We start from the raw sequence: 15,810 nt of genomic DNA, 5'->3' as shown, positions 1-15,810 counted from the left end.
TGAAATTGGGGGTTTGTGACAGTTGGTATCAAAGCACGATGTGCGTGAGCCCTGTGTGCGTGAACATTGTGAGTTGTAAAATGAGAATTCAAAATTTTGTAAAACTGAACAATGCAGAAGCATATAAGGCAAAGGATGACTCAAGAGAAGGGCATGCCAACATAGTTTAAGGCCACCAAATAGAAAATTGATTTTGAAAACAGAATGGTGGAACTTGAGTAAGTCACTCCATGTATAAAAATCCCTGGTATGGAGTAGTTGAAAGCCTCGAGAAAAGGTTGAAATACATTGAGAACATGATGCCATCTCCCATCTCATGAAGGAGAAAGGAAAATAGAGCTTGCGGTATTCGAATGGAGGATTGAGCAGTTGGAAACACATCGAGGGCATGATGACATCCATCATCCCAAGGGGTAGTGCCAATAGAGCTTGAGGCCTCCCTATGGGAAGCAGACCAATAGAGCTTGAGGTCTACCGCAAAGTATTGAGTTGTCACCTTGAATAGGCTAAATCACATTGCCGGCGTGATGCCATTCATCATCCCAAAGGGTAGTGCCAATAGAGCTTGAGGCCTTCCTACAAGAAGCAGACCAATAGAGCTTGAGTTCTCCAGAGAATATTGAGTTATTAGAAGCCTTGAGTAGGCTGAAACATATCGAGGGCATGATGCCAACCAGAATCCCAAAGGGTAGTGCCAATAGAGCTTGAGGCCTCCCTATGGGAAACAGACCAATAGAGCTTGAGGTCTATCAGAGAATATTGAGCTATCGAAAGCCTTGAATAGGCTAGAACACATCGTGGGCGTGATGCCTTCCATAATCTTATGGGGTAGTGCCAATAGAGCTTGAAGCCTCCTTACGGGACTTATGAAGATCATTGCTTATATTTGTGCGTGCACATATTGGAAAAGAATCCATGACAATTTGACGGGTTAGTGAGAAGAGGACTTCCAGTAGGACTACAAAGAAATGGTAATGGTTCCCACCAAGCACCTAAGAAAGTAGACAAGGTGTCATGCCAAGTGCTCAAAGGGGTTGGCCGGGTGAACGCTGCACACTCTGGTAAGTCAACATGGCAAAGAAAGGGTAATGGTTCACACCAAGCACCCAAAAAAGTAGGTAAGGTGTCATGCCATGCGCTAAAGGTTTGGCAAGGTGAACAAGACATTCTTCGGTTAGTATGGTAGGGAAAGGATAAAAGTTCACGCCAGGTACCTAGGAAAGTAGGCAGGGTGACACGCCAAAGCTCAAAAAGGGTAGGCAGGGTGAATGACTCACTCAAAAAATGAGCAGTTTGGAAGCTTTCCCAAGTATAGGAGTTCTTGTCGTGTAAAATTCAGCCCAAAGGCCAGATCATCTCCTCAGGGAATGCGGTTTAATATTAAATTTTGTGTATTTCAAATCGAAAATAAAAAGTTACTGAACTTAGTTCAGATTCGGGTTCTCTAAATTGTTTGAGATTTCTTTTGACAAATTAAACGAACATGCAAATTAAACCCTAATCCTAGCATGCACTGAATTAAATAACAAGAACGGAAATCCTACGTCTAATCAGGCATACATTGAAACACGCGTTAAACTTCAGAATAGAAACTAAAGATGGTTACTTTAACACGTAATTAAAACATGCAATAATAAAGCTTAATTAAACACAAACGTGAACGATAAAAACCGAATCTTTAACAAAATTAAAAACTTGAACCAAATCAAAATTTAAGGCAAACAAGAATTCGAACAAAATTTAAATCTTTAATGACTTAAACAATAACTAGACACGATAAAAACAAGAACTTTAATAAGACTAATGCTAAATTAAATCGAGTTTCAAAAAAACTTAAATCTTAAAGAGAACAACTAATTCAAATTCTAAAAACAAAAACACTTTTTTTTCTTTTTGTAATTTATTCTCTGTTATTTTTAGAACCAAACCGGACTTTACTTAATTAATTAAATAACTCGAAGCATTAATTAAATCTACTGCTAAATTTAATTGAGAGAAAATAAATAAATAAATAAACTTCAATAATAATAAAACCCCTTAAACAATATTCAAAATTTAAACTTTTCAAATAAACCTCAATAAAAAAAAATTAACAATATTTAACTAAGATAAAAAAAAAAAAAAAAAGGAAAAGAGGAGAGGGAGAGAGAGAGAGAGAGAGAGAAAGAAAGAAACTGGAGTAGCAGGAGCCTTGAGCGAGTCCTCGGGTGGCTGGTCTCGAGTGGTGTAGCTTGCCGTGGCTTGAGCAGCAGCAGGTTCTCACGGGTGTTCTGGAGCAGAGCTGGTGGCTGGCTTTCTCGGGGTGGCTCACGGCAGCAGCTTGCAGGAGCAGTAAGGTGGCTGCAAGTTGGAGCAGCTCCAGCAGTTCTTCTCGGCTAGGACAGCTGGGAGCAATTGGGAGGCAGGAAGAGCAGTAGGGCTGCCTAGCACAGCTGCTGGGAATTGCAGCAGAGATGGCAGCTGGCGGCCCGACTATGGCAGTAGTTGGAGAGGGACGGAGGACTAGCTACAGCAAGGAGGAAGGGAGAGTTAGGGAGAGAGCGAGAGAGGGAAGGGAAGGAAGTGCATGGGGTGGCAGAGAGAAGAAGGAAATATAAGAGGAGGGGGAGAGAGTGCCCTACGACCCGCGAGAATACCCGACCCAGCTGCATGGCCGGGTCATATTAGTTTAAAATTTTATTATTTTTTTTCTTTTTGTTTTTGTTTTTCTCATTTTTTTCTTTGCGAACGAAGCCAATTTTGATCCTTCTGGAGCTCATATCTCTCAAAACTCAAAACACAAAAGTCATAGATAATCTTCTCATCTTTCTTTAGAATTTTGAATCGTCTCAATCGGAACTCGAATGGAAAAGTTATGCACGAATTATAAACTGATGCCGGTTTTAGCTCCCGATAATTTTTCTGTGATAAAAAAATGTCAAAAATTCATAAATTACTCCATAAATCCCAAATATTATAAATAGGACACCTTGTTAAAATATTGAGAGTAATTAGGCATTTAATTAAAAATATAAGTCATAATGTACGAATTAAAATGTCTAATTATGCAATTTAAGAGCGTAATCAGTGAACACTTCATGCTCTGACCAAGTTAATATAGAGACTTGGAAGCCTCTGATGATTTGAACAATGATATGAGGTGAGATTTGGTAGATTTCAATACCTAAAAGACAACCAACAGGAGTGGATAAGTTGTATACCTTTTCGGTTATTTACTTGTCAATTATCATAGTTACTTCACATAGTCGATGAGTCGTATCCTTTTTTAGATCCTTAACTGTCAGTTGTCATAGTTATCTCACACAATCAACAAGCCCTATCCTTTTGTTCTTTACCAGCCAGTTGTCATAGTTACCTTTGCACAATGGATGAGTTATATCACTTTTCAGTTCTTTAGAAGTCAGTGGTTGTATTTCTCTTATACCATGGATGAGTCATATAAAGTAGAGACTAAATATGTAGAGTATACCTTGGTAGACATGTAATCAATGACGATGGTCATCAACAACAAAAATGAGAAGTCTTCTTACAAATACATCAACGAGGTCGTTGATAGAGTGAGTGGAGAGAATGTTAGGGCTTGATAGTGGGACCTCGATTAAATGGGAAGGAGAGATGTCTTTACTTATCCTCCTCACCAGAGACTTTTATACCGGATGTTGAATTACTCAAATGATGGTTTGTGTGGTTGTCTTATTAATTGAATATAATAACTAGTTTTCCGTGTCATTAAGTATGAAGATCGTTTATTTTCATGAATTCATTATTATTGAAACGAATATTTCGTGACTATGAATGACTTTCGAAAATCTCTCGAGTGTCATGATAATTGGCTTGAACCTGTAGTTTTTGACGGACTTGAGAGAGAGAGAGAGAGCCGCGTGTTAATTGAGTTGAAATTGGGGTCCGTGACACCACGCCTAGTTAAATGATAAGACTTGTTTCTGCCGATCCCTTGTCGGAGAGTGGCTAAGAAGGTTAGGCTCCATCTTCGGGAGGAATTCTGATGGGGGCGTTCCTAGAAGACATCTCCTTCATAATAAGAGTGTTCGGCATCACGAAGGAGTAGATGTTTTCTCCGGATAATTAAAGATATCCAGCCATGGGGTGTTCTCAGGTTCTCTCTGGAGCAGCTTTAACCATCCCGAATTGTAACCTTCGTGAGGGTTCGAAGATGCCTGGTGCCACTGTAATTGGGACTCCTGCCATTAATTTTAAGGTTTCTTCTCGACCCAGATGGTTTCTTCAAGGGCTCTTCCGTTTTCCTCCGGTTCGGTGTTCGCAGTCCTCAAATCGGCAAAGCGGTGAAGAAGATGAGGCGAAAGCACGAGTTGAGGACCTTCGAGTTCCAGAACAGTGGTCGGATCCTTCCAAAGCTTTGGAGGTATTTTTCCTTGAAAGTACTGCGCAATTCAGCTGTTTTGGTAGTGTAGATTTGAGAACTTTAAATTTAGATGATTAAATTAATTTTTAAGGTGTTTTTGGCCCAATTTCTAAATATTTCATCTGACTTGTTGAATTCTACCTTAAACAATTCTAGCCTATTAAAAGAATATGAAACAGCTAGATGTTGCTTAAAACATTGGTGTGTTTATTTTTTCTTGTTAAATTTCAACCAGAGTCCAGCTTTAAGTTTGACACTGTTTTTTGGTGGTTGAATTTCTCAGACTTCATTATGTGTTGTCAATGACTTTTTAAAAGCATTGTTATGGTTAACACTTAACAGAATACGAAAAAAATTGTCTATGGACGCAGGTTCATGCCCTGCGCTGTTGTGAGAATTATTAGATTATGAAGGGATAGCTAGCTGTGAATTGGATATATACCATGGGATTGATGCAATTTTCTACGCAGAAGATAGTTGGATAACACTGTAATATGTTGTCCGTGATGCTGTGGATAAATATGCTATGTATATATAGTATTGCTCCACTAACACAGTGACATAGGGGCCTACTTATTAGCAGATGGCGTACATATTTGATAAGAATGTTATGAATAAGTTAACACAAACTTTCAATCCAACAAACAAATTATTTTTCATGACACCACATAAGCCTAACAAAGGAAGGGGTCACTGGACAGTAATGCTCCACCTACACAGTAACACTAGAGTCTTCCAAGTCCAGTGACCCCTTCTCAGGCCTATGTGGTATTATGAAAAATAATTTGATTGTGGGTTGAAAGTTTGTGTTAACTTATTCACAACATTCTTATCAAATATGTACCCCATTTGCTAACAAGTAGACCCCTATCAATGCAGTTAAAATATTGCTTTTATATTAAAATTTTTAATATTTGTAAAAAATATATTTCCAGATTGACCATATTTATCAAGCACCATCTGAAATTGTGCGGGATCCAAATCGGATCAGCAAGCTAAGCATAAGATGAACTTTCAATGCAATGCTTGATATCATCTTTTATTGTCTCAATCCCTTGTGTGCTCTTTACAAAAAAGGGGCCACATGGTGACACTTGAAGTTAGCACGCAAACTGGCTGACACAAAAATACTTATGTGATAATATGCCTTAATTTAATCTTTACACTATTATTTTTTTTCTATAATAGTTAATTTTTTTTCTATATCTCTACAATTTACTCTCTAGCTCAGTATGAATTATTGCAAGTATGAATTGTTGGGCAAATATGATCAAGTACTGGTGAATTTTTTTTTTAGTCAAAATTAGAAATTTATAGGAATATTTTAAGACTTTAAAAAGAAGACACTAAGTCAAGAGACATTGGTAAATATGAGATATTTATGTGTTATAAGGGGATGAGGTTTAGTTCTGACTTATGAGATACTTACTTTCCTACATTATCCCTAGTTTTACCATTGAATCCATATTTATACAAGGATACTTTAGGGAATAAAATATGGACACCAAAGCAGAGGGAATAAAATAGCACGACCTATGTGAATTATTTTTTTGTTATCTAGAAATTTATGCCTTCATTTTTTAAATTGTAGTAGTGTTAATATTCCTAACACAATGTTTGCATTGTATAAATACTAATATTTATGCTTTTTGTGCACCATGCTGCCCTCTCATTTGTGCCCACTTGAATAAGTTTTCCGTGGTATTTATTGCAAATCACCTAGACTATGCAACAAAAGCCACTTGAAATATGCAGACAATGAATCTAAGGATCTTTTTTCAGAATATATACAAGAAAGAAGGCATATGATTGGGAAAGGAAGAAAGAAAGAGAGGAAAACATAAATTATGTAAGGGGCTGTTTGGTGTCACTATCAAAAATTACAAAAAGGCAAACTAGAAACGAAAACCAAAAACCAAAAACAAAAACTAGAAATTAGCGATCAACTATCTGTTTGGTTAATACTTGTAAAGCTAAATCAAATTAAAAACTAATTAAAAAATGTTCATTTTAATCTTTAAATCAAGTAATATTATAAAAATATAATTAGAATAATAATTGAAAAATATAAAATTAAAAATACTATAATAGAAATAAAAATTATTATAATTATTTTACTTAATTTTTATATTTTCAAATTTTACTTTACAATAACAACCTTATTATACATGACAATTGAAAAATAGTAAAAATATTTTGTAATTAGTTTTTATTATTTTAATTTTTTTAAAAATTATGTATATTTTTATTTTAACTATATTAAAATTCATACGATCATTTAATTTTAATTAAAAAGTGTGTATAAAATGAATGATTTAATCTAAAAAAAACTATTTCTGGATATAAAAATTTTTGGCAAAAAGTTGCCAAAACAATTGAAAACCATAAAATCTGGTTTTTAATTTTTTCACAAACAATTGAAAACCAACAACAAAAGCAAGAAATTGGCAACATAAACAAACGTGTTTTTTAATATGCTCCTTCACTATGCAAAAATAGAAAACAATAATTAAATTATCATTAAGATACCTTATTTGTGGATTTGGAATAGTTACTATGTACCACTTTTTCAAAATAAGGTGTGTGTTTAATTTAATGCATTTATTTTCTATTTGTTCTATGCTATAGTAATCATGTTATTTTAGTTTTAGTATATCCATCCAAAAATTGCAAAAAATAAATTTGGGCTGTGAGATATTAAATATACACGTGCATGTGCCTTGTGTCCAAGTAGACCTTTCCCCTCAAATTCTACTTTTAATTTATTGTCCATGTGTTGCCTTATAAAGCCCTTTAAAATTTCCAAAACATTCCCTATGGGACATGTTAAAGCTTGATTTACATTGTTGGCACACAAAATAATGGCTTAAGCTTTTAGGTAAAGTGGTAATCTAACATGGTATAAGAGTTGGTTAGTAGGAGGCCCTAAGTTCTAGTTTTGTTGCCTGCATTTACTATGTAGTACTTTTTAAAAAAAATTATTGTGTTCCCTATCATAGGTGCTATTTATCGTATATTTATCTCTTCACTTGTTGTCAGGCTGCACATGCTGGGTAATGTTAAAGCCTGATATACATTGTTGGCCCACAACCTAATAGTTTAAGCTTTTAGGTAAAGTGGTAATCTAATAGGACAAAAACTTGACAAGAAACATATATAAAATAGTTTCACTATTAATATACATGTAATGATCTATATCAGCATTTATAAATTTAAACATACAAAATGTTTGTTCTATGTTGGACAATTCTCAACTTTCTTATCCCAACCCACTGTCAACTTTGTTAATTATGTAAATTTCTTCTATGCCAAATGTAAATGCCCTTCATTTTTCAATTTTGGCTAAATTGAGTTTAAGACAATTTAATCCATCACTTGGTGGTTAGTGAGGGACACACAGTCACACACATATATAAAATAAATTTCTTAAGAGTGATAGAGGAATACAAACTAAAGAGCAAGAAGTCCTAAAACTATAAATGAAAGGAAAAAAATCAAAAGAATTAAGACAACTAATTCAAAAACATATCATCATCATGGATCTCTCCATTTCAATAGAAGGCAAGGAAGAAGCAGACTAATCAATCTATGTGGCTATGTAACCTCTCTTTCTTTTGAGATCTTTGTGACTGCTACTCCAATCTCCATTCTCCCCCCCCCCCCCTCCCCAGTATAGATTTCTTATAATAGAAAAAATTAAATGTTTTATATTTGTCTTCGACGCAATCATTTTAATATTTTTATTATGTGCCAAAATATTAAATAAGTAAACCTTTTTTTAATATATATTTTTGTTATGCACCAAAATATTAAATAAGTAAAACCTCATTTTTTTTATATATTTTTTCATAATCCCCATCATTTAATATTTTTTAACATGCCAAAATATTAAAATCAAATATGCTATTAGATCTTTTTCATATAATCTTATTTTATCTCTATTAATTAACTCTTAATCAAGATAAATTTGACTAAAAAAATTTTTTATCCTAATTTTGACAACAATGCTCAATAAGTAATCCGAATAAATCTCTAAAGCGTGCCACAGTCTGAAATAGTGGACCATTCAAATAGATTTTTTTTTTTTTTTAACTAGGAGGGTAGATCATTTATCGTGTAGGTATTGTAAAGTTATCTCAAGTGAAAACTTAACCACACAATATAGAGTTTTAGTGTTAGATATATATATATATATATATATATATTAAAAAATGTAATAGAAATGATAAAATAAATTAGTGGAAGAGAACTAAGTGGTGGAATCCTAAAGGAGTAAATGTAATAAAATTTAAAGATAAATGGTCAAAAATGGTGATTGGACTATATAGGATGATGTAAACACAAACGCTCTTGGAGTAGGATAGCTAGCTCAATTAAAAAGATAGAAAAAGAGATTTTGGGTGAATCAAGAGGAAGATTCTCGAATAGTAAAGAAGTTGGTGGTGAGATCAAGATGTCCAAAAAACTGTAAAGATAAAAATAATTTGATATAAAACATGACAAAAATGTTTAAACGTGAAAAACTTTGAAAAAAAAATAAAGAGATGAGAAAAGATGCAAAAAAGACTGTTAGTGAAGTTAAATATAGATTATTTAATAATTTGTATGCTAGATTAGACACAAAAGAAGGGGAAAGAGACATATTTAAACTTGCTAGACTTAGAGAAAGAGTAAGAACTTAGTTAATGTAAAATGTATGAAAAGTGATGATGATATTGTCTTGGTTAAAGAAGAAGACAAAAAGAAAGACGTCGAAGTTACTTTTGTAAGCTATTTAATGAAAACCAAGTGGAAGGCTTACACTTAGAATTGACAAATGAGGAAAAGGTTAAAAATTCGCGGAATTAGAGTTTTGAAGTTAAATTTGCACTAAAAAAGATTACAAATGGAAAAGCTATAGGATTGAATAACATCTCAATTGAAGTTTGGAAATGCCTAGGTGATAACAGAATTATATGGTTAACTAAGTTATTTAACAAAATTATAAAAATTGATAAAATGTCAAACAAATGGAGGAAAAACACTTTAATACCTATATACAAAAATAAAGGAGATATTCAAAATTGTTATAACTATCGTGAAATTAAACTTATGGGTTATACAATGAAATTATGGGAAATGATTGTTGAATAAAGATTAAGGCTAGAAACGAAGGTCTCAGAAAATCAATTTGGTTTTATGCTTGGGAGATCTACTACAGAAGTTTTATATCTCTTAAGAAGATTAATGAAAAAGTTTAAGAAAAAGAAAAGGGATTTACATGTGGTTTTTATTGACTTAGAAAAAGCATATGATAGGGTACCTAGGGAAGTTTTATGGTGGGTTTTAGGGAAAAAAAGAAAAGAAAAAAGGTGTATGTAATATGTATATGAATGTCATTAAGGATATGTATGATGGAGTAATCACTAGTTTTAGGACTATAGGTGGAGTGACTACAGAATTTCCAATCATAATAGGTGTGCATATCTACTTTGAGCCCATATATTTTTACTACTGTGATAGATGAACTGACTAGAAGTATCCAAAATGAGGTTGCATGGTGTATGTTGTTCGCAGATAATATTGTCTTGATTGATGAAACTAGGGGTGGAGTAAAATCTAAATTAGAATTACAGAGAGAAGCTTTAGAATCTAAAGGCTTTAAGATAAGTAGAAATAAGACAAAATATATGAAATGTAATTTCAATCCTAGTAAAAGGAAGAGACAAAGTTAACTTGATGATGAAGAAATCAATAGCACTAGCAAAATTTGATACTTTGGATTTATTATGTAAGTTGAAGGAAAAATTGAAGATGTAAATTTATGGAGTTAAAGTTGGTTGGGTAAAATAGAGAAGTGCTTCGAATGTGCTTTGTGATCGTGGAATACCTTGATGATGAAGAAATCAATAACACTAGTAAATTTTGATACCTTGGATTTATTATGCAAGTTGAAGGAAAAATTGAAGATGTAAATTTATAAAGTTAAAGCAGGTTGGGTAAAATAGAAAAGTGCTTCGAGTGTGCTTTGTGATTGTGGAATACCCTTAAAATTAAAAGGGAAATTTTATAGAACGGCTATAAGACCAACTATGTTATATGGATCAGAATGTTGGGCAACTAAGAAACAACATATCAAAAAAGTAAAAGTTTCCGAGATGAGAATGCTAAGATGGAGGAGTGGTATAACGTTAAAAGATAAATTAAGAAATAAACATATTCGTAGTAAGTTAATTGCAACTCCTATAAAAGATAAGATAAGGTAGGGACAACTTAGATGGTTTTGGCACTTGTAATGTAGGTCACATAATGTGCCAGTGAGTAAGAGTGATTTAGTTACTGTGAGAGGCAATAGAAGGGGATAAGGGCAGACCTAAAGTAACTTGGAATGAGATAGTAAGGATTTAATAGCCCTGAATTTGTCGAAAGAAATTATTCATTATAGCATAAGTTGATGGAAAAGGATTCATGTAGCTTACCCCACCTAGTGGGACTTAAGGTTTGGTTTGTTGATGTTGTTGTTGTTCACATACCATGTAGCAAGCTAGGTGATGCATCTTGTTCCCATGTCTGTACAACAATCCCAAAAGTAACATGGTCTCGGTAACTATGCTTGTGAGCATGTGAGTGTGGGATGGTGTTGGTCTAGTAAATGCATAATGAATCATGGTGGTGAATTTTTTATGCATGAAGGTGATTGCAACCATCTATGGAATATGTAATATGTTGGTGAGAAGATTGCTAGTTGCCTATCATTTGGATTATGTGAACTTAACAAATTAGATTTCTTGGATGCTCCTACTTATTTACATATTGTGGTTAGAGCACAATATTCTATAAATTTAGGTTGGCTAATCAATATTAATTTCATGACTTGTTTGGCAAAAAACAACTTCTCAACTTAATGTGTGTTGTTCTCTTGTAAGTTTATTTAAGTAGAAACATTATTGACAAGTTCTGGTTAATTTCAATTAATGATGCCTTCATTATGAAAAAGGAATTTTGAGTGTCATTTCAAACTCTAATCATTCATAAACTATTAGTGTTCGACTCTGGATATATCTTATATTTAGATGTCCCCAAGTAATATAGGTCATGCATTCGTTCTACACTCAGAAATTTATTTGTGGCCAGAATTTTAGGCTAAACCCTTATTGCATTGCTTGTAAGGAGCTTTCATTACCTGCTTATTGCATAGACTCTTCTGCAGTCTATTTGGGGCTTGCTTTGAACCAAATTCCTAATACCCACTGTGTCCTTCTGTAGACCATAGATGTTCAACACGAATATCCATTGTCAACTGGTTTGAGGGTTTTCTATTTATTCCTTGTTATGTGTTTGAGCTCTCCAGTGTTGCTCTTAAAGTTTCCAAAAATATCACTTCAGGATCTTCAATCCACTTGTGCAATATTAGAATAAATTACTTGTAGTAGGTCTCTATAATGAGTCAGAAACAGAATCAATGGTGAATATCTTTTAAAAGGCTAAACCTGAATTTACGAGTGTTATCCGTGCTCATAACATGTAAGAAGCATCCATTGCAGCGGATTATATGGCTCCCTTGTTTTCAGATATTATTTTCTAGCACCAATTTCTTTTTTATGTTTCAGTCTATAACAGATAAGCATGATCAGCGTGTTGGCTGATTTAGTTAATTGGGAAGCTAGAAAAGGTTTTTCTGCAACCTGTAAATCTCTTCATTCTATCTCATCCACTATTCTACTTATAGCTACAAAACAAAAGGGGGAAATTTTTTGTAGGGGAACTTCTTGATAGTAGAGTGAAAACTAAGGTGTAGTCCCAAGAGGGGGATGAATTGGGTTTTTAGAAGTTTCTTTTAAATCTTTTTACAAATTCACAACCTTTTGTAAACTTAGCAAACACACAAGAATAATTTGATTTTTAATGCGTAATTAAACCAACCACAATCCACACTTAATATCACCACAAGCCAATAATTCTTAATGAGAGACTTTCAACAATGTCAATCAATCAACTAATCAAGTTATTTAACCAATATATAAGTTTCAGCAGTACTTCCTTGATTCAGTGTTTGTATAACTCAGTGTAGAGTTTGATAAAAACTCTGTATTTATGGATTTTACACACTTTTTTTTAACCAAGGTTTCTGCAAACGATTAATCAACGTACTCCCTTTAAGGTTTCCGCAAAAGATTAATCAACGTACTTCCTTAAATTAAAAGTTTTCTCAATATCAATATTTCAGCTTCTTGCACTTAGATACACAACCACGCAATTTATATATGTATATGCAAAAATTTCAAAAGTAAGGATAGAGAGTGAGACCGAGCTTTTACGAGGTTCGGTTATATCCGCCTACGTCCTCGCCTTAGGTAAGACCACCTAAGGATTTCACTATAACACTTCTTTATGGGCGAAGCAAACTGTTACAATCCCTCCTTCATTTAGGGTGGAGCCCCCTCTCCAAGCGATACCTCACGCTCGATACAACGATTCAACCAACCTTGAACTGTCAAAAACTACAAAAGAAACAAGAAACAAATTGGTGTACAATAACACTCTCAAAAGAGTAGATTAGTACAATTGAAATCTATATACTCCAATCAAAATCACAATATAGAAATATGAAGCTCAAGAAGATATCACTGGGGTTCTTTCTTAGATTGTAAAACTCAGATAAGAACGCAAGAACTGTGGCCTTGAAATCAGTAAAATCTCAGCAAGAGTATGAGCAAGAGTATTCAATGAGAGAGCTTTGAAAATATGAGAATTGAGATTGATTTTCTTGTTGGGTATTTTAATTCTTGAAATCAGCATGTATTTATAGAGTTAAAAAATATATTTTCGTGTTGCCCAAGTTGTTTGGAGTGTTTCCCAAGTATTGAAAGAGTTTGGAACCCAAGAAATCTATTTTGGAAACATTCCCTCGCTGTTTTAAATTTGAAAAATTGAAGGTCATTCGCCTGAGGGGTTGGGTAAGTCGCCTAAGCCTTTAATTCAACGTATTTTTGCAACACAATATAGTGTTAGTTGCCTGACCAGGTTCTGTCTGCTTGTCAATCGCCTGAACAAACAAGGGTCAGCCGCCTGACAGTTTTGACCACCCTTCAGTATTTTGGTCGTAACTTTTTCTATGCAACTCCAAATTAGACGTTCTTAGTATCAACAAAAAGTTAAGAGAAAATCTCACAACTTTCATGTTGAACACTTTTTAAGATAAGGAGTGTTTGATAGAGAAAAATGCACATCAATGCAAATATAGAAAAAATAACAGAATTTGGAAAATCCTGTTTTGGTGTTTTTCATTCCAAAAATAATTTTAACCTTTTTGAAATAACTTTTGACCTTATAAAAATATTTTTCATGTATTTTAAAAGGCATCTAGGTCCAAGTATTTCACGTAAGAGCTTTATGCATTCATATTGAAATCGCTTGAAGTACTTACATAAAGACTTTTTAAGACTTTGACATTCTAAGCACTTAAGTCTTCATGTTTTTCTATCTCTTGAGTCTATCTTGACTTCCAACTTCAATTCACTTTAAGTTTCATCAAATCATCTTTGAATCCATGCTTTAATAGTATAAGTTTTATGAGATCTTCTTTCTTTGGAGTATAAGCTTTCAATAATCCTTATGTGCACTAGACCTTGTATTCACATACTTGAGTCCTGAAATATCATTACTTAACCAAATATGTTAAGTTCCTCTGATTTGTTATCATCAAAACAAGATTTTAAGCCTTGTAAGGCCAATATAGAGCATTTCCAAGAACCATGAATACTGTCATTAAAGATCAAATTTAACCCTATCATATGTTTCAACTAACTTCAAGTTTTGAATTGAAGTGTGAATTGAGCCCCATGCTTGAAAATGTCTGAGTGCCATTATTTAAGCCAGAATAGCTGGTGTTTCATAAAACTCGCTTAAAAAAAAAAGGAATTAAATTAATAATGAAAAAAAAAAGGAAATATATTAACAATGAAGCAGAGAATACAATCAGGGGAGAACATAAGATGTTCTCCCAAGAGCAAAATGAAAACAACCAGAAAAGTTACAAAAGCACTGCCTGCCAATCTCTAATAAGGTCAGGCAGTGGCAAACACCTAAAAAACCTGAAAGAATGGACCCAGAGAGGGAGAACACTGCTCTATCCCCCCAACAGACGTGAGGAGGTTATGTGATCATTGAAGGTTCTCGCATTACTTTTGATCCAGGCCCACAAAATGGCAAAAACTGCATAATGCCATGGCACTTCTCCCTTCCTGCTGCCAAAACCCCATACCTCACAAGCAATAAGTTGCCCACCACTCACAGTGGCACCCAGGCTCCAATAAAACAAGAAAAGAGGGTACTCTAGAGATGGGTAGCAACCCTGCAAAGTAAGAAGAGGCTGCAGTGCATCAAGCACATGCCATGATTCGCAAATAATTTTATAATTGTGATAGAATTTTGCATTCCATGGGCTTCTAGGGTTATCGTCATGTTCCAATTGAAACTAGATGATTCAGTTGCAAATTGGAAATTTTGAATCTTTTCTACTCACCTTCCACTACCTTCTCTTCCATTGAACATCGTTTTAAGTTGGAAAAATGTGAAAGGCTGTTTAACTATTACAGAATTAATATTTTATGCTACATTATTTACTGTCTACTTCAAATGACCAAGATTTAAGTAGTACCATTGCACTATTTTCTAGTTTGTGCCTCCACCCTTCCCTCCCCCTTATATGTATGGTGGAATTCTATTTTGTGTGGAACATTTTTTCCTAGCAGTATGCTTAACTTTCCAAATTATTGCAGGAATCAGAGTGGTTACGAGTAACTCTGCATAAATGGTTGGATGATGAGTACTGCCCGGAGGCAACAAATGTAGAAATCAGCAAGGTTGCTGCCTGCTCATACCACAAATCTTTGGTGGAGAAACAGACCGACCTGGGTGTCATTTTGTTAAAGATGGCCAGGGAATTGGAATCCATCTCCTATCAAGATAGTTTTCATGGAGCATTCTCATCAGCAAATGCAGCTGTGGATTTGATTGCCCAACGGATAGAGCAGGATTGATCACTTGCTGGGATTGAAGGTTTGGGAGTATCTACATATTAGCCAATCGCTATCTGTATTTTTATTTTTATTGTTTTTGTAAAAAAATAGTCGCAATCACAATTATGTGATAGTATTGTTCCTATCAACTTGTCCACGGAATAGGAATTTTATTTTCCATGATTTTATTATGGCTGTAAATGGATTTCCAAGAGTATCATCATTGCCATTTGGCTCAGAGCAGTCACATTTACTGCTGTATTGCGTTGATCTGGTGAGTCTCCTAATGAATCAAAAAGAGAAACTTTTTTAGTTGGATGTCATGCTTTAACATGTAACAAAAAAAACAAACCTATTAATATTAAACCAAACTATTAATATTGAACAAGCGTTGATTAATACAACATAATGTTAAACTAAATCAAA

General features: G+C 34.0%; 1 protein-coding gene across 1 annotated transcript; it reads left to right on the top strand.

Moving 5' to 3' along the window:
* The first annotated feature begins 3,881 nt into the window (after nt 1-3,881).
* On the top strand, nt 3,882-15,652 carry LOC131156529 (uncharacterized). Its single transcript, XM_058110295.1, has 2 exons — nt 3,882-4,384; nt 15,145-15,652. Exons 1-2 carry the CDS (start codon nt 4,103-4,105, stop codon nt 15,403-15,405), a joined length of 543 nt encoding a protein of 180 aa, XP_057966278.1. The 5' UTR covers nt 3,882-4,102; the 3' UTR covers nt 15,406-15,652.
* The last annotated feature ends 158 nt before the right edge of the window (nt 15,653-15,810 follow it).

Source organism: Malania oleifera, chromosome 5, assembly GCF_029873635.1.
Source record: "Malania oleifera isolate guangnan ecotype guangnan chromosome 5, ASM2987363v1, whole genome shotgun sequence".
NCBI classification, from domain to species: domain Eukaryota; kingdom Viridiplantae; phylum Streptophyta; class Magnoliopsida; order Santalales; family Ximeniaceae; genus Malania; species Malania oleifera.
The sequence above is the reverse complement of the archived record's forward strand: the minus strand, read 5'-3'. Positions and strand labels throughout refer to the sequence as shown.

What these genes read in the sequence shown, in the direction of transcription:
- LOC131156529 (XM_058110295.1), top strand. Translation starts at nt 4,103, where the DNA reads ATGGGGTGTTCTCAGGTTCTCTCTGGAGCAGCTTTAACCATCCCGAAT. An exon ending in ATCCTTCCAAAGCTTTGGAG is followed by an intron (nt 4,385 to 15,144) that starts GTATTTTTCCTT and finishes AAATTATTGCAG; the next exon opens with GAATCAGAGTGGTTACGAGT.